Source organism: Carettochelys insculpta, chromosome 6 (assembly GCF_033958435.1).
Source record: "Carettochelys insculpta isolate YL-2023 chromosome 6, ASM3395843v1, whole genome shotgun sequence".
Lineage (NCBI taxonomy): Eukaryota > Metazoa > Chordata > Testudines > Carettochelyidae > Carettochelys > Carettochelys insculpta.
This window is the reverse complement of record NC_134142.1, coordinates 115,728,575-115,747,974: the sequence shown is the minus strand read 5'-3', so window position 1 is coordinate 115,747,974 and position 19,400 is coordinate 115,728,575. Positions and strand designations below refer to the sequence as shown.

The 19,400-nt window shown below is 50.0% G+C and overlaps 1 protein-coding gene across 8 annotated transcripts in view; it reads right to left on the bottom strand.

Annotated features, from left to right (window-relative positions):
* PPP6R3 (protein phosphatase 6 regulatory subunit 3) overlaps nt 1-19,400 on the bottom strand; it is a 140,646-nt gene that overhangs the window by 67,489 nt on the left and 53,757 nt on the right. For 6 of the 8 annotated variants that reach the window (XM_074997921.1, XM_074997926.1, XM_074997927.1 and 3 more), the window contains one exon: nt 18,247-18,433. The exons of the other annotated variants lie outside the window; for them this stretch is intronic. In XM_074997921.1, the coding sequence (XP_074854022.1) occupies nt 18,247-18,433 (187 nt within the window). The remainder of the gene's footprint in view (nt 1-18,246; nt 18,434-19,400) is intronic. 8 annotated transcript variants of the gene reach the window in all.

Genomic DNA, 19,400 nt, shown 5'->3' with positions numbered 1-19,400 from the left:
GAATATTTTTTTTTTTTTTTTTTTTACTGGGGAAGATTTCTAAAGCAACTCAAAGTTAAAAGCAAAGAAACAAAACATTTAAAACATTTTAAAAAAAGTTTCATGAACATTAGTGCATTCAGAGAGTACACTAAAACACTAATTCATACCTCTTAAGTAATAACCAGATACCGTGAGGCACTCTACCTAGCCACTGAAATACAATGCATTAGAATAGTAACAGACAGGTAGCCATGTTAGTCTGTACTCCAACAAAACAAAACAGCAGAAATGTAGCACTTTAATGACTAATAAAATGATTCATTCGGTGATGAGTTTTTGTGAGACAGACCCAATTCACCAGTAGATCAGTACTGGAGAAGTCATTCAATGTGTCTGGAACTTACTTCTGCAAGGTCCCAAAATTTGCCCTTTCCCAGATCTTAAGAGCTTGACAATTGCTTCACAAGTGATGGTTCCACTAGCTAATGCAAAAATTTCATAAGAGCTGTGCAAACCCACAGAGGTTTATCAAGAAGCTGTTTATTCTTTATATAAGGAAGATGCTTCTTCGACCATAAGGCCAATAATAATCAGATAGTTTTACTCAAGATTGTTCTTTAAGAGTTATAGGAAAGAATAAGTTTTCCAAAGTAGATGTGCTCTATCCAGAGAGAGTAGACCATATTGAGCTACAAAGTGAAGGAAAACAGAACCCACAGGGAAAAAGATATTGTCCTGGGATCCCAAGATTAAGGAGATGCTTATACTTGGTAAACATAGAATCATAGGGCTGGAAGAGACCTCCGCTCCTCTAGTCCAGCCCCCTGCTTCTCAGTCAGGACCTTGTCAAGCGGGGACTTAAAAACCTCCAGGGATGGAGATTCCACCACCTCTCTAGACAGTGCACTCCAATGCTTCACCACCCTCCTGGTGAAGTAGAACATACATGGCAGCTTCTCTATTTAAGGGGTAAGAGGTTATGATCCTGGGCACTGGGACCAGCTACAGTTCTGTAGTCTGCACCTATTTAGACAAAAGTCCTTGCTCGCACACAGACCTCATCATGCATTTTTTTTACATGGAGGAGAAAAGGGAGTAAGAAGGGAGGCCCCAATAAGAGCTGTTGTGCCCATCTTACCTCTGCAAAGCAATGATAAGCTAAACAAATGGGGATAGCAACAGTAAGCCGTAAGATGGTACTGCAACCCTCACACTTCCTGCGAATATTCTCTTCTTTCTCCGCCATCACTCCTGACTTAAAATACTATTGGAACCACATGCATCCACACTGAAAAAGAATAGGTCAGAAAGCTACAAAGACATAAATTGAATTGCATAATTCATCATGGCTCCAACTCCCCTGGTAATAGCAATAAAGGAAGCTGTAGTACAGACAGAGCTCAGGCACTACAGTAAAAGCTCTATTATCCAGCATCCAACATTGCTGGATACTAGGGCAGGGCCAGAGGCCTGGCAGCTGGATCCCCATGCCTTGCAGCTGGACAGAGATCTGGCCCCCACAGACACTGGCCTTGAACAAGCAGGCACCTCCTGGCCCCACTGCCACCAGCTGTACAGCCAGCCCCATGGCCCCCCAGCCCCAGCCAAGCAGCTGGCTTCCAGTTCCACTGCTGCCAGCTGGATAGCCTGTCTCACACCCCTGCTGCTGCCTCTGGTGGGCGGCTAATCATCCCCCATAGAATAATTAACTCCCAGACCAAAGCTGCCATTGGTGGCCAGACAGCTGGCCCCAGCCTGTTAGCCAGCCCATGGCATGCTGGTTAACCGAGATTTTACTCTATTTTACTCTATTCGATTCTGTGGCGGGAAAAACCTGAACCCTGTTGATACATTATATTTTCCACCAGTCAAGCTAGGCGGATGGCGAATTACAACCCCCCAAATTTTGTCCAGAAGGAAGCAATTTAAATGGCACATCTACCTATCAGCACACCCTTATGGGGGTATTTTTTTTACACACACACACACACACACCCCGCTTAAAGGTTTAACTTCAAAGTACTGTTCACACTACTAAAAAGAACTACTGATCTACATTTGGGAAAACCTCACTGTACCCTGATTCAAAACTTTACTGTAATTAGAACCAAAATACAGCCAGTTGGGCTACACTTAACAGGATTTACTATTTAACTAGGGAAACTCACAATTTTGTACTGGCAATAGGATTATCCAGTCAGTCCACTTTCCAACCCTCTGTTTTGGGAGATTAATAAAAAGTCCATTGAATTACAGGGGAAAAAACCAAGTGCATGCGTCTACACTAGCAATGAACTTCAAAATTTATTTAGAAATTAGGGCTTACTTTACATTTAAGCACAGCACGTCTACGCACGTTATATATTACCTTGAAATAGCAATCTAAGTACTGGGGCCCAATGTCATAGTCCTTATTCCATTCCCGGGATGGGAATAGCGCCCTATACTGAAGTGTAACTTCAAAATAGACGCTCCACATCCCATAACTTCAAAGTAGCGGGTCCAACATGGCAATGGTCCGCAGCAGCCCAGAGACACTCCAGCCAGCCCAGACAGGCTCTATGGTCACCGCCAGCCACACGTAAAGAGGTAGCTACCCAGCAACCCCACAAAGGAAGCTAAGAGTGGGCTACAAGCAGGGGGAACACGAAACCCCTGCTGCACAACCACTCTCCAACCACACCACAGCAAGAGCCACCCCCAGCCAGCCATGTCAGACAGCCAGGAGCCCCATGTCCGACAGCCAGGAGCCCCATGTCCACTCAGAGCCCAGGCGTGAGCCCAGCCAGGGGTCCCAGAACCCCAGGCAGCGCCAGTACAAAAGGGGGCCTTCCTGGATGGAAGAGGAAGTCCAGGACCTCCTCACACTGTGGGAGGAGGAGGAAGTCTTGATACAGACCCGCACATAGCAGCAGAACACTGATACATTCAACTGGCTGGCCAGGGTCCTCACCAGCCAGGAACACTCTGCCAGGAGCATCGAACATGTCAGAACAAAGATCAAGGAGCTCCGGCAGGCCTACTGCCGAGACCAAAATGCCACCAGCCAGTTGGAGGCACAGCACACCCAGTACACCCCCATTATAATGAGCTCCATTGCCTCTTGGGCCTGAAAGAAGTTCAACCCCTGGAGCACCTCCTGGATGCTGCCACCCCTGCCAAGGAGACCAAGGAGCCGGAGTCGACCACTGAGTAGGAGAGGGGACTCTCAGGTACTACCAGCACTCACTGGGGGGGACCAGGGAACAGAGATTGGGAGCAAGGATGAGAGTTCAAGCAACAGGACCTTCATCACTGCCCTCCCCTCCAGGACATTGAGCCAGAACACCTCCAGCTAGGCGTCGCTAGAGTTCATGGAGGTACCAGCCAGTAGGTACACTCAGCACCTACTCCTGCACTGCCCCACAGTCCACACACCCAGGGAAGTAGATGGGACCACCAAACCAACCCCAACCCTCACCATGCATGACCCCCTCTGCACCTGAGAGCCCAGGACCACCCTAGGGCCATTAGACAGCAGGAGGGCAGGGTGGAGGCCAGCTGAGTGAGGGCCCAGGGCTATGGAGTCAGGACACAAGACTCAGAGGCCATCCCCTTCTCTCTCTCCACAGATCCACTATCCAGCAGCCATTGCAGCCCCATCCAGCAGCAGTGGAGGGCCGTGAGTCAGCCACCCCACCTGATTCTGTGTCCCTGCACGGTTAACGATGGGCTCAGCATCACCAATGACGGGATGAGGAGGCGGCTGCCAAAAGTGCCGGCCTGCGGGAGATGACTGAAGTGCTCTGGGAGTAGCTGGCGGTGTGGGTGTGGGGAGCTGATAGCCTGGAAACCCTGACCCCCTACTCACCTCACTCAACTTCCTGCTCCCTCACCAGTCCAGCCGACAACCTTGGGGCCTTGATCCCACCCACCCTCCCACCTGCTGCTGGCCTGGCACTTGGCCAGTGCCACTCAGGGCAAGCAGGCCCATCCCTCCCCACCAGCTCCCCACACACCACCATGGCTCCGACAGACCCTGAAGCCGCCGCACCCGGCCCCCCAACGTTACTACCTTCCTGTTGTCCCAGCCCCAATGGGGTCACCACACCCAGGGTGGTAGAAGGTCCCACAGCTGCCATGGCTCCTGGCCCTCCACCCCAGTGGACAAACGAGTCCTCACCCAACCCAGCCCCTTCCCCCAATGCCCCCCACCCCCCACCATCCTCTTGTATACAGCTCCCCTGTTGGACATAGTTGTAGGCGCTCACCCCTTACCCCCTCCTCCAAGTTGGTTCCCTCCCCCAGTGCCCCTGCCCCATCCTCTTTTATATATTTCCTCCCTTGGACATAGTTGTAGGCACTCATGTTGTCTAGAGATTTATAAACATACAAGCTTTATTTATAATATTAAAGTTTAAGTTCCACCCCTACTCCTGCATCCTTATTGTGGGCTGGTGGGGTGCAGTCAGAGGTTGACTAGGGGATGGCCCCTGCAGGCCCTGGGCAAAGGCTTCCTGTAGAACCTCCCTGACACCCACCCCATCTCTGTGCACCTGGCGGCACTGGACTACAGGCAGCTGCTCGTACCTGCCAGCAGGCTCAGCAGCTTAGCCCTAGGACTCCCCTTTGCTCTCCACAATACTGTGGAGTACAGAGCAGGCCACAACCACCGTGGACACTTTCGGGAGCCTAACTTATACCCTCATGAAGGGGCATCTAAATCGCCTCTTCTGCCACCCAAACGCCCATTCAACTGTGTTCCTGGCCTGGTTCAGGTGTGTGCTGAACATGTCCTGGGATGGGTCGGTGCATCCTGCATACGGCCTCATGAGCCATGGGTGCAGCTCATACATGGCATCGGCCACGACGCAGGGGGGCACAGTAACGTCTCCTATTGGGAGCTCCCACAGGAGGAAGTAGGCACCCTCCTGCATTCAGCAGCTGAGTCATGATTTCCAAAACACCCGGACATCATGGGCACTCCCCAATCATCCCACACACACATCCATGCACTGACCCCAGACAAGGGCCTGGAGGACCCCGCTGTGGTACCCCTTTCTGTTCTCAAAAGCACCCGCGCTGAGGTCCAGGGTCCTGATGGCTATGGATGTGCCTTTGAGCATGCCGAAACACTTCGGAAAGCTCAGGTGCATGAAAGCCGGCAAGGGCGATGTCCAGGTCCCCAATGGTGACCACCCAGCAGCAGAGAAGAGCGATGATTGCCCGGACAACCTGCATGGGGTGCAAGACAGATACATCCATGAATGTGTGGACAGGTTGTACCTAGCCCCGAACTGGGCCATCCCTTGCCGGGTGTTCCCCACCCATGTGGGCACATGGCCCCAGCCTGGCTTACCTTTATCAGGACTGACCCCATGGTGGCCTTGCCCACACTGAACTGATGTCCGTCAGAGAAGTGGCTGTCCAGGGTGACAAGCTTCCAGAGGCCAATGGCTACCCTCTTGCATGAGGGGAATGCAGGCCACATCCTGGTGTCCCAGGCCAAGCCAGTGGCAGAGCTTGTCAAAAATCTCCCTGGTCATCTGGAAGTTGCACAGCCACCGGTTGTCATCCCAGACCCCCAGCACGAGGCGGTCCCGCCAGTTGGTGCTGGTGGGAAAGCCCCAGCATCGCCAGATCACCAGGGTAGGGTGCAGCCACTGCCCCTGGCAGCGGGCCCGCAGGAGAAGGTCTATGCGGCTGGCCCTGCGGTGCTGCTGGAGGATGGTCAACAGCACTGCCAGCAGGCTGGCCACAGCCTGGAGAAAATCCTCCTTCGGGAGCTGCTGAGGATCCATACGGGTCTCTGCAGTGGCTCGGCTCTGTGCTGAGGGTGTGCTGTGCTGTGTACAGCCTGGCAGCCCTAAGCACATGGTGGGTATGCGTGTTGGGAGGGGCCATTTAAAGAAACAACTAGCTGCAAGCCTCTGAAGGGCTTGTCAGCTTGGTGATCTCTGTCCACAGTATTTCCTGGCCTCTTATTTTGATGTAGGAGCCACAGGCGTGTAGATGCTTCCTTTTGAAGTTCTGGGCCGATACTTTGAAGTAGCAGATGGTGACTGACGCTTTTTTTTGCGTGTGGATGCACATTTTCAAAGTTTGTTACTTCAAAGTTGACCTTCGAAATAAGCTCCTTTGAAATTACGGTGTAGTGCACAGGAGGCAATGTACACACACACGCACTACCTCTCCGACTCACCTGGCAGATGTGATTGCCACCAGTAAACCCACTTCCATCAATAGGTGAAATAAGGAACAGGTGGCCAAAGGTTCAAAAACGGGATCATGAGGCTCTGAAAAACAAGGTTCAGGTCCCAGGGCAGCTTGGGATCTCTATGTATTGGATACGTATTGCATATTTCAAGGAAGCACTTTGCAATCAGGTGAGAGAAAACTGAGAAGCTGTCTATTGTGTCATGGAAAGCTGTGATAGCAGCCAGGTGGACTTCTAGGAACCTGTCAAAGAGTCCAGACTTCTTTAAAGGTAGTAAGTAGTCAAGTATCACAGTAAAAGGTGTTGACAGAGGTGACATTTGTTGTTTTTGCCAGAACCAGAGCACAAATCGCTTCCACTTCAAAAATGTCAGCTTTTCATGTATTGGGATGTCTACTGACTAATGTGTGTTTCACTCTGAGCACTTTTCAGCATGACTGAACCATGTACTAGCCACACTTTCAGATGGCGATTCACTGAGTCAGGATGCAGCATGCAATCGTGGTGTTGCATTAGCAGATTGTGAGAAGGAGGCAATGTTTGAGAATAGGACATAGTCATCTGAGGCAGGGGAATCACACCTGTTTGGACTATCTGAGAGCTATTAGTATGACATGAGCACAATCTTCCCATATCTTCTCAGTTCTGTGGGGGATGCATGGTACTGGAGGAAACACATACAGCAGCGGGGCATTCCAAAGTAAGGGAAAGACATTGTCTAGTGAAGCCTTGCCCAAGCCGGGTCTGGAGCACAAGTGGTGACATTTGCGACTGCAATATGTAACAAACAGGTGGGTCTTGGGGTTGTGTCCCCACTTTTGGAAGATTTGTTCAATGGTCGTAATCTACTTCCCACTCATGTTTTTCGGAAAACTCTTGGTTGAGCCTGTCTGCAATGCTCTTCAGAGAGCCTGAAAGATAGCCTGCCATCCGTGTGATATTGTAGCAAATGCACCTGATCTATAGCCTGATTGCTTCTACACACAAGGAGTTGGATCACACCCCTTTGGTGACTGATTAGTACATGCAAGTTGGCTTGTCCTTGAGAATACAGATGACTTTGTTTTGTATTAGTGGAAGGAGGGGCTTGCATGTATTCCATACAGGCCTGAGTTCTATGATGTTGATGTGCAATATGGATTCACAAGAGGACCATCTGCCTTGGATGGTTTAGTCTCCCAGATGGGCTCCCTAACCCACAAGGGAAGCATCCATAGTAACAACAATAGTTAGGGTTGCTCAGTAAAAGGGTACCCCTTGCAAGGTGTTTTGAGGATTTGTCCAACATTGCAAAAAAGGAGAATGAGTGGGGACAGTGATACTCTTGAGGGAATCACAGGAAGGAACATAAACTGTTGCTAGCCACGACTGGAGACATCGCATATGAAGTCTCTCAACCTAGACTACATATGTTGCAGCTACCATATGCCCTAAAAATTGGAGGCAGAGCCTGGTGAGTGTGAAAGGTCTGTAAGCAAACTGTATTTATCAATGCACACAAAATCAAATCTGTTCTGGAGCTATACTGCCTTGGCTCATACAGAGTCTAAGACAGCCCCTATGAACTCTAGTGACTGTCAATGTCAGCATTGATTTTTGAAAGTTGATCTGAAGGTCAAGCGTTTGCAATATGAAAGTTGGAACATAACAGGTAGTTATTCACCTTCTGCAGTAACAAGGATTCCTTGAGCAGTGTATCCCTATGGGTGCTCCACTGTAGGTGTATGTGCACCTCTAACTGAAGATTTTTGGTAGTAGTGTCCACGAAGCCCACGCATGTGCTCTCCCTCCCACATGGTCTGTCTGGAGGCTATCTAGCACTGCAGTGTGGAGGGCAGCCCTCACTTCCTTCTCAACTGCCTTTGGCTCGTCATGGACAGAGCAGTTGTCCTTATATATATCATTAGTATAAAGAGTAACTGGTTTTGGTTTCTTTGAGTAAACTCTTCCATGGTAAGACGGTTGAACTGGGTCCACTGTTCTTATGTGGAACAGATACTGAAATTCTAAGACATAAGAAGTTTTCGTGAGAGGGATAACTGAAGAGCGATGGGGAAGGAGGGTGGAAGTGTGGGCTGGAGATGAAAGGAACAGAGCAGACTAATCAAGCAACCTCCAAAGACCTACTGGTCCATCATACCACCGGCCCACTGACATATGAAAGAGTGCAAGCAGTTCACAACTTGTATGGGGTAAGTGTTCTTCTGGCATAGTCATTGGAAGGCATCTCAGACCCTCAACCAATGTCTCAAAATTGTTGCTTAGACAGATGGTTTGGATGTTGTGGTATGCGATGGTTATCTTCGTCTCTGAGGCCAATGTTTTTATCTCTTATTGAATGGTCTTCGGTGGTACTAATAGTTAACCCTTAATTTCTGGTAGGTCGTATATCTGATGGTGTGTACATGACAAGGGTTCTGAGTGTCATGCAAGAGGCTTGCATCGGATATAAGACTGTCAGTCTTTGCTGCAAACAGGTACATTCTATTGAATGGGAGGTCCTCAACTTTGATGTGTAACTGTTTAGGGATCCCAGAGGCCTGCAACCATGAATCTCACCTCACAACTACACTGGTGTCCGTGCTATGTGCTGATGTATCTGTTATGTTACTTGGAGAGCCATGCAGGTGACTGTTTGCCCTTCCTGAATAATGCTCTGTAATTGTGGGCACTTGCCATCTGGAAGATACTGCAAGAGGTCTTGCAATCCGGAATAGCTGGCATAATCAGTCGGCCAGGCAGGCAGTATAGTTGGCTATACAAAGCTGTAGAGTAGAGGAGGAGACTTTTCTTCCTAAAAGGTCAAGTTGTTTAGGATACCTGTTTTGTGGGGTAATGCAGAGTTGTGGATTTTTGATTTTTTATTGGCACGGTAATGAACTGCATCCACAACCAGAAAGTTCAGTTATGCACAAAGTATTTTCTGTCAGCTCTTTAGTTAGTGGGTGTCGTGAATGCTTGTGTTTGCCACATTGAGTCAGCTGAGTCAAGTATGGCTTCATCCATTGATAGAGCAATTTTTGTCAAAACAGAAGGTTGTAATACGTGAAGCAAAGTGTTTTTTTCCTGGACTTCTTGGAGGTGTACTTATTGGGCTGTGACCACATTCCTGAAGAGGTCCTGCAACTCTTAAATCAATCACCACCATGACCAGGTGTGGAGGGTATAAACTGCTTCATTGGGGAGAAAGAAGAGCTGTGAAGTGGTGATTCTTGGCCATCATCTATAGATTCATGGCCTTCCTCATCTTCTGAAGGTTCCTCTTCTGGTAGAAGAGAGTCTCCTTCCTGGGTGTGATGTGATGAAAGGACAACAGCCCTCCTGTTTGGTGTGGGAGGCCCTGCACGGTATTGTCTATGAGGCCCATGGACCCCATGAGGGCCAATGTCCTGAATATAGGGGCAGGGGGTATATTCAGAACCCTTGGGTACCAGCGAGTACCACCATGTGATTGTTTTGCACAGCAGTCTTCCAGGGTGGTCTCCTCTGAGTAGGAGATGAGTGCTGGGACGAATTGGCTGTCACAATGTCCTGCATCAGAGTCACCATAATAAATTGATGGTGCTGGTGACAGGGGTGGCTGTTTTGAGTTCACAGTGGCAAAAGCAGCAACTGCAGAACCAAGTGAATTTCCACACCACTGTGCTGGAGGAACTGTATTGGTGCTGTGTGGATCAGCATCAGCATCTTTGGTGCTGGGCAGACTTTTGCTGTTTTGGTGAGAGCACCACGGGGGTAGGCTCCAGGGACAGCAACAGAGTCGGTGACAAGGTCTGCAACGGTAGTAACAGCATTTGACATGGGACAATCCTGATGCCAGATCTCAGGGCAGCATAGTCTGTGTTGTGGTACAGGCCTTATGCCGCAGTTCTGAGCTGGTTTATGTGCTGCTGGTAACCATGTCGAGTGGGTACCAGAGGCATTAGGCTTACCTATGATGCTGACTCTTGAGGAGTTCAGCAGCTTAGGAGAAGATTTAATGGCAGAAGTCCCCTTTTTATGAGGGACTGTCCACCGGTAAACTCAGCCGTTTCTTTGGTACTGGTCAGCAGGTTTGTCCTCTGGTGTGCTAAGGTCTAATGATAGAGGGTAAGGAGACTTTTCAAATAAAATTATTTTTCACTTAAAGTTCTCTATCCTGAGCCTTGCTCTGGATGTTAGATTGAAGCAGTGAGAGCATTCGTTGGCAATATGATTTTCACTCAGCCTTTTTATACAGGCTGAATGTCTGCGAGACAAGGGCATAGGATCTTTACAAGAGGTACACCTCTTCAGGCACGGGAAGCCTGGCATTTTCAGAAGGAAGAGGGTAGGGAAAATCTTTCCCCGCCTCCAAGAACAAGAGAGAAGGGATAGTTGGGAAGAAAGAAAGAAAGGGATTCTGATTATTTTGTTTGTTAAAGCAGGTCAGCAACTGGAAAGAGCTCCATATGCTGAGATCGCACACGTTTCTTCTGAACCTCTCAGGGGACGCTACATGTCAAACACTAGCCACACGCACACAGTGCGGAAGGACACTGGTACAGTAAAAATTGCCAACTGGCTGCCACAGGGATGCACAAGCACCTAAGAGTGGAACAACCACAGGGATATCACACAGACACATGAGAAACTAGTAACAAAAAACAGAGTGGGATACTTGTAGAAGTGCTAACGTCATCTACTATATATTTGAGGAAGTTTGTTCAAGAACTCTTCCTAAATACTAAGAGCTAGGACAGGGGTCAGCAACCCCTGGCACATGTGCCAAGAATGGTAGGGAAAGAGAAGTTACCCACTGTAGTAACAGTGGTTCTTCGAGATGTGTCCTCATGGGTGCTCCACGTTAGGTGTCGGGCTTGCCCCAGCGCCGCAGGTCGGATCTTCCAAGCAGTTTCTGCCGGACCGCGCATGTGCCAGTGCGCACCACTCCCTTGCGCGCCCCTGGCCACATGCGCAATCCGGTCCCCGCCAGTTCCTTGACCAACCGCCTCGGATGCTCCTGCAAAACACTAAACAGAGATCCGAAGCAGGGAGGATGGGCGAGTGGTGGAGCACCCACAGGGACACATCTCGAAGAACCACCGTTACTACAGTGAGTAACTTCTCTTTCTTCTTCGAGTGTCCCCGTGGGTGCTCCACGTTAGGTGACTACCCAGCAGTAACCCAAAATAGGAGGTGGGTAATCGGATCATGTGCAGCTTGTCCCCGAGAGGACCGCTGTCGAGAGCTGGGTATCCTCTTGGAATACCCTGTGATGGGCGTAGGGCTTGGTGAAGGTGTCATAGGATGACCGGGTCACCGCTCTGCAAACGTCTTTTAGCGCAACGCCCTTGAAATAGGCTGTTGATGCCGCCACCGCCCTAGTGGAGTGAGCCCTGGGCGTGGCCAGTAAAGGAGTCTTTTTGAGTTCGTAGCACATTTTTATGCAGGATACGATGTGCTTCGAGATTCTCTGTGAAGAGAGACCTTCTCCTTTCGATTTGGGAGCGAGAGAGACTAGGAGTCTATCTGTTTTCCAGAAGGACTTGGTCCTGTCTATATAGAATGCTAGCGCCCTCCTCACGTCCAGGAGGTGTAGGCGCACCTCTTTGTTAGAGTTATGAGGCTTTGGATAAAACGAGGGTAAAACAATAGGTTCGTTAATATGAAACTCAGAAGAAACTTTAGGAACAAAGGCTGGATGCAGCCGTATGGTTACCGCCTCCTTGGAAAAAAACAGTGCAGGGTGGCGTTGCCATAACTGCCGCAAGCTCGCTCACCCTGCGAGCTGACGTGATTGCGAGAAGGAAGGTAGTCTTTATCATAAGGAGGCGGAGGGAAACCGTGGCTAAAGGCTCGAACAGTGGTCCCGTTAGCACACTAAGCACCAGGTCCAAGTTCCACGAAGGTGGAAGCGGTTTCCGAGGGGGGTATAGGTTTACCAACCCTTTGAGGAACCTAGTAACCATGGGATGGGCGAACACCGTGTGCGCTTCCTCTTTGTGTCTGAACGCCGAAATGGCAGCAAGGTGGACCTTTAACGAGGATAGGGAGAGTCCTCCTCTCTTGAGGTCCAGTAAATACTCTAATATTACAAGTATAGGCACCGAAAGGGGGGCTAACTGTTTGGTAGAACACCATGCCATGAAGCGAGTCCATTTCTGCTTGTAGGTCTTCCTGGTGGAAGTCCTCCTGCTACTTTCTAGGACTTGTTGCACTTCCAACGTACATGTGCTCTCTAGGGAGCTGAGCCATGGATTAACCACGCTTGTAGTCGCAGGCCTTGGGGGTGTGGATGCACTATGGACCCCTGGGCTTGCGTGAGCAGTTCCTGCGCCACCGGGAGGGGCATCGGTTGACGGTCCGACATGCGCAGGAGTAGGGGGAACCATTGCTGTCAATCCCACGTTGGGACTATCAGGATCATTCGGGCTCCTTCTCTCCTGGCTTTCTGCAAGACTTTGTGGATCAGCACTGTGAGAGGAAAAGCGTAAAGCAGGGGGCCCCTCCACGAGATCGTGAATGCGTCCCCCAAGGACCCCCGTCCCAGTCCTGCCCTGGAGCAGAATCGTGGGCACTTCTTGTTGTGTTAAGTGGCAAACAGGTCTATCTGGGGAAAGCCCCATGCGTGAAAAATCGGTCGTAGCAGATCGGAACGGATCTGCTACTCGTGAGTGAGTGCGAAGCGCCTGCTCAGCTGGTCTGCCTTCACATTGTGAGCGCCTGGTAAGTACAAGGCTTTCAAGGTTATATTGTTGGCGATGCACCAGTTCCACAACCGGACTGCTTCCACACATAAGGCACGGGACCGAGCTCCTCCCTGCCGATTTATATAAAACATGGTGGAGGTATTGTCTGTACTGATCCCAACTACTTTGCCTTGTATATGGTCTCGAAAGTGTCTGCAGGCGTTGAACACTGCTCTGAGCTCCAGTATATTTATGTGCAGTGACTGTTCCGTGGAGGACCACAGTCCTTGCGTCACCTCTTCACCCATGTGGGAGGCATCTGTAGTAAGAAAAACCGATATTTGTGGTTGGTGGAAGGGTACCCCTGTTAGCATGTTCTTGGGGTTTACCCACCATTGCAGGGATCTGCGCACCTCTGTCGTGGGTGACACCACCCTGTGAACGGTGTGTGCTGCCGGTTTGTATACGCTCGCCAGCCAGTGCTGCATGCTGCGCATGTGTAACCTGGCGTTCTGTACTATGAACGTCGCCGCTGCCATGTGGCCCAGCAGCTGTAAGCACGTCAGAACCAGCACCGTAGGGCTGAAGGTGATGACTTGCACGAGGGAGCCGATGGCCTGAGAGCGTGTCTCTGGTAGATACATTCTCGCTGTAATAGAGTTTATGCGTGCCCCTACGAACTCTATGTCCTGTGTGGGGTCTATCTTTGATTTTGCCAGATTGATAACCAGGCCAAGTGAAGAGAACGTGCCTGCTGTGACGCATATCATGCGTAGTACCTCCTCCTTCGAGGCCCCTTTGAGTAGGCAGTCGTCCAGATACGGGAATATAAATACCCCCTGTCTGTGCAGGTAGGCTGACACCACTGCCAAGGTCTTGGTGAAGACTCTGGGGGCCGAGGAGAGGCCAAACGGTAGGACCTTGTACTGAAAATGTTCTTTGCCTACCACGAACCGGAGGAATCGTCAGTGAGCTGGATGGATAGTTATGTGAAAATACGCGTCTTGTAAGTCGAGGGCTGCGAACCAATCTCCATCGTCCAGTGCCGTAAGGATGGAGGCGATTGTGATCATCCGAAAGTGTTGCTTGCGCAGGTACCGGTTGAGGCATCGAAGATCTAAGATGGGCCTCCAGCCTCCTGTCTTTTTCTCCGTGAGGAAGTACCTCGAGTAGAACCCTTTCCCTTGCAGTTGCTCCGGCACTCTTTCCACTGCCCCTATGAGCATAAGATGGTCTACCTCCTGCTTGAGTCTCGCTTCGTGGGAGGCATCCTGGAGGTGGGGCCTGGGTGGAGGTCGTGGCGGTGGGAGCGACTGGAAGGGGATGGCATACCCCGTGGCTGTGATCTCCAGCACCCATTTGTCTGTGGTGATCCTTTGCCACTGGTCGTAGAATGGTCAGAGGCGATGGTGGAATAACCGCTTCGGATGACCTTGTGCGATGGTAGTGATGGCGAACCCTGGATCTGTGTGTCAAACTTGTGGCCTTTGGCCCTGCCCCGAGGACGCACGGCTCTGTTGGGAACGTCGCCTGGCAGTTCTGTACTGCTGGTGTTGTTGATGTCGCCCTTGCTCGTAACCCCTGTGGTACTGGGGACGCTGTTGCTGGTACTGGTACCGTCTTTGTTGAGGGTAGTACTTTTTCTTTCTGTATGGAGGGGTGTAGATCCCTACGGTCCTAAGGAGTGGCTCTTGAGTCTTTACTGGAATGAAGGACCGAGTCAGTTGATTCAGCGAACAGCTTCTGCGTGTCGAAGGGGAGATCGACGATCTTCGCCTGCAGATCCCTCGGTATACCCGAGGTTTGGAGCCAGGACTCCCTTCGCATCACCACTGCCGTAGCTGTGGAGCGTGCTGCTGTGTCCGCAATATCCAGGGCGATCTGAACTCCCGTCCTCGAGGCCGCGTAGCCTTCTTGCACGATAGCCTTGAGCACCAGTTTCTTGTCCTCTGGAAGCGAGTCCATGAGGGAGGTTAACCTAGAGTAGTTGTCAAAATTGTGGTTCGCTAGATGCACTGCGTAATTCGCCACTCTCAACAGTAGGGTGGAGGAGGAGTAGACCTTTCAGACAAACAGCTCCAGTTTCTTGGCATCTTTGTCTGTTCCCCGTTTTGAACTGAGACGTTTTTGATCTCTGCTGAGACGATTCTACCACCAGAGATTTTGGTTGCAGGTGGCTGAATAGGAACTCCATGCCCTTTGCCGGCACGAAGTATTTCTTGTCCACTCTCTTATGGACAGGCGGAATAGTCGCAGGGGTCTGCCATATCGTGGTGGTGGACTCCAAGATTGCTTCGTCAAGCGGTATGGCTATTTTAGAGGAGGCCGGAGGTCTCAGATTTTTAAGGAGCTTATGGTGCTTCTCTTGCACCTCTGCTGTCTGGATGCCTTGCGTGAAGGCCACCCTTTTAAACAGCTCTTGGAACTGTTTGAGATCGTCCGGAGGATGGACGTCCCCCAGGGCCGTAGCCTCATCCGGGGAGGACAACGAGGAACTGCTAGGGTACGCCTCTCTGGACCCCTCCGGGTCCTGTTGACGGTGGTACAGCCGCTCGCTAGAAGCTTGCGAGGGAAAATCCCGGGGTTCCAGAACCAACTCCCCCTGAGATATCTGAGTCTCTGTCCCCGTTTGCGATTGCCCTCTGGGATACGGAACCGTCTGTGGGGATCTGTCCCTGATAGTATGCCTATGGTGTCTATGCCCCGCATGATGGGGCGACCATGGCAACACAGGCACTGCTCCTGGGATGGTGACCTGGACCACTCCCTTGGTGCATACCCCCTACGTCTGGGGGAGCGAGATCTTCTGGAGACCTGGGACGCTGGAGAGACTGATTTGCGATAGTACTCAAGTGGCTCGAAGCCCAAGAAGGGCGAAGGTGGTCCAAGGCATGGGGAGGCTGGCTGTAGGAATGGAGATGGGGGCTCCAGATAGGCTAGGGGTGACCCCTGCCTTCTCGTTGGAGTCCGCAGCACGAGCGGAGGGCTCAGAGAAAGCAGCTCTGAAGCCCTGTATGGAGAGGGACTGCGGTGCCGTGTTTTCTGTGCTGCCTTTCCCCTCCCCTGTGGGGGTGGCTCCGCGCCCTGCCGCGTCGGGGATCTCGGCCCCGTAGTCTGCACCGCGCTCGGCACGCTCCTCAGCGGTGCCGTGCGGGCGGTCTCCCCCGGTGCCTGCAGGCTGTGTGCCTGTGCGCTCTGCGCCACCGGTTCCCCGGGGGGTCGGTGCCGCTGCCTGCAGTGCCGCCAGTTCCGGCGCTTGCTTGGCCGCCGCCCTGCCCGCGGTGCGGGGCGGCTGCTTGATCATCGGAGGCTGAACCTCCGCCACATGCGTCTCCGCACCGCCTCCGATCAGCTGTAGCTGCGGCTGGGGGCTGTGCGCTCCACCCGTCCCGCTCGCTGTTACAGGGATCGGGTTGGGGAGATTTTCCTTCGTTTTTGCGCTGATGGGGTTAGGGATGCGGCTTTCCTTTTATGGGCCCCGGAGGGTCCCTCCTGCTGCGGCCGCTCCGGCACGTCTGGCTGGAGGGCCTTGTTGAACAGCAGCATTTTCAGCCGCATTTCCCTGTCCTTCCTTGCTCTGGCTGTTAACCTGGCGCAGAAGGAACATTTCTGAGTGACATGGGATTCCCCCAAGCACCTTATACACTGACTGTGCCCATCAGACGCTAGCATCGCCCCGCGGCACGACTCACACTTCTTGAATCCTGAAGAGGACATTGTGGTGAGTCTTTGAGTTGTTAATAGGGTACTTAGCACCTTCTCTGTGCTTGTTCCCCTCTCGGATAAAGCCTGCCGCGGCAGAAGGGCTAATGGCCCTAGGCTCCTGGCCTCCGGTGCTCCGCTTGTTACTACGATTGGAAGCTTTGAATTCCTTTCCTTTCTTTGTTTTTTCTTTCTTTTTTTGAAAACAGTCGATTAACTTAATCTAAGACTGAAGAAACTTTAAAACAATTAAAAACGTTAAATACACTAACTCTGGCCGTAGCCTGAGCGGATTCCATCTGCAGCCGATGGCGGTTAAAGAGGAACTGGCGGGGACCGGATCGCGCACGTGGCCAGGAGTGCGCAAGGGAGCAGCACGCACCGGTGCATGCGTGGTCCGGCAGAAACTGCTTGGAAGATCCAACCTGCAGCGCCGGGGAGAGCCCAACACCTAACGTGGAGCACCCACGGGGAGACTCGAAGAACCAGCAGATTTTTATCGGCACACAAGGCAGGAGCTCAGCCCTGCCCCTCCTCCTCCATGAAACCAGAAGCTTGCTCGAAGCCCTGCTGCCTGTGAATTAAAAGACCAGCTAATGCTATGACCCACCACCTAAATGGTAAAGCTCTGCATCTTTATTTATTTATTAATGAAGCTGTTATAAGTAGCATCACCAGCACTCCACCATACATAAAGTTCAAAAGGTCAAATTTCAGCACTCTGCCTTGGAAAGGTTGCTGATCACTGAGCTAGGACCTCCTAATTTGGTATACAACTTCCTCTTATCATAACTAAGCAAGGCAAGGGTTTGATTGTGCCAGGGAAATAGGACTGCTTCTCATAAAACTATACAGAAAAGAGAAAACCACCAGCCAGATGAAAGGGGCTGGTTGCAGGTACCCCCTACCCCGAATCCAGGACTGTCCCAGCCCCAAGGCGCCCCCCAGGCAGCCTTTAGGGAGGGCAGGGAGCTCTCTCTCTCTCTCTCTCACACACACACACTCTTACTTCCTTTCATAAGAGAACAAGGCGAAGGTGCAGTTTGCTGCATTCCTCAGTCTGGCTGGGGAGTGCAAGGGAAAGATAAACCTGGACCTGGCATAGCCATAGAATAGGCACCCCTTCCCTGGCTGTGCCTGCTGGAGATGCAGCTGTCACAGACAATAACTTCTCACCTGGCCCCAGGCTGCTTAAGTGAGAAAGGGCTGAGAAAGTCCCTCTCTCCTCCTTGCAGCCTGCATACCGAACCCCTCATCTCCACCTCCACCTCAGAGCAAAGACTGAAAATCTACATGCTTCAATTAATTTTAGTTTCCCAATAAAACAGAGTTCAGGACCTGACTATTGCTGGGTAAATCGTCTAGTCATCTATATTGGAGAGAATGGATTTGAATATAAGGGGATTAATCTTATTGAAAAGAGGCAAAGTGAAGATATTTTTCAAACACTTTTTAAAGAGATTGTACCACGTAAGAGTTTCTGACCAATAACTGTTGTAAGAAAGTTAGAACAAGATAAGACAGAGTTGCCAGATTTTGTTAATATTCTTTAAATGTTCATCTCTACTGAAATCTTTCAATTGTTATGAAAAAACTTCATCTGGTTGTTTGATTTAGCTACAATCTTTTAAAGTGGTAGCCCTACAGAGGAGTGCAGCTCAATTATTACAGCTATTGAAGCACTTGGCACAAACCGTAGAACTTCTAAATATTTACCTGCTCCGGTTTTCTGCTGATAAGAATACTTAGCACCTTGCTGAAGAAACTGGCCAATAAAGGGTTGAGGGGGGATTCATTTAATAGGAAGCTGTACAGTTTCACAAGTAAGGACTCTTCTTCTCCCAGTCTATCATTGATCTGCGAGACATCTGACGTAAGAAGCTCACAAGATATGTTTGGATACCTAGAAAAGGACACCATCACTCATAAAACAAATATTACACAGTAAAATATGGAATCAAAAATGAAGCAATTTGGTGGGCTTGGTAGACAGATATAGAAAATAATAAGGATGTCGATTTGTACAGAGTTGGGTAATTCAGTCTAAATATAAATATTCTGATCTAAAAATTTTCATAGGGGGTAGCAGTGTTAAACTGTAATTACAAAAACAAGGAGTCCTATGTCATCTTACAGATTTAACAGATTTATTTCAGAATAAGCTTTTGTAGAAAAAAACCTACTTCATCAGATTCATCCTAATTCAGACAGCAGAATCTCTCACAAACCCTAAAAAAATCAAAGTAGTATTGCTTCATGCTAAGTTAGAAACAGATGTAGTAAGACAGTTTTTTGATAGCTTTAATCTAAAATGCTACAATATGCACAATAATGGAAGGGTTTATCCACTTTGTCTTCTGAAGCAATATGACAATTTCCCTGTATCTTTCTTTGTCAGCAAAGGTATGCAAACCCCGTCCTGTGCATTCATACACTTACATGTATTTCTCTTAAAAACACCTCTAAAGTGCTTTTATATATGTAAACAAACCAATGGTTTGCACATGTACTTTTTAACTGCATCTATATTACACAATAAGAGCTGTGGGGCAGCATCTCAGTTACTCAACCGTTTATGACTTTAGTTCAACATACCTTAATCTTGACCCAAAACTTAACTAGAAGCCACAGCAAAGTATGGAGGCCTAACATAACACACACTTTGTTTGAAATACTGCTTATTAAGATGGCAGCCACATTATACCACTTAGTTTTCAAGTGGACTTGAGGTGCAGCTCCACATAGAGTGCACTGAAATAGCCTAAGCTACTTGGATAACTGGAGCAAAGATAGATAATGAAAAGTCTGAACCCTTTTTTCAAACTCATGAAAAACAATTCTTAGACATAGCTGAAGTATAAGCCAATGAT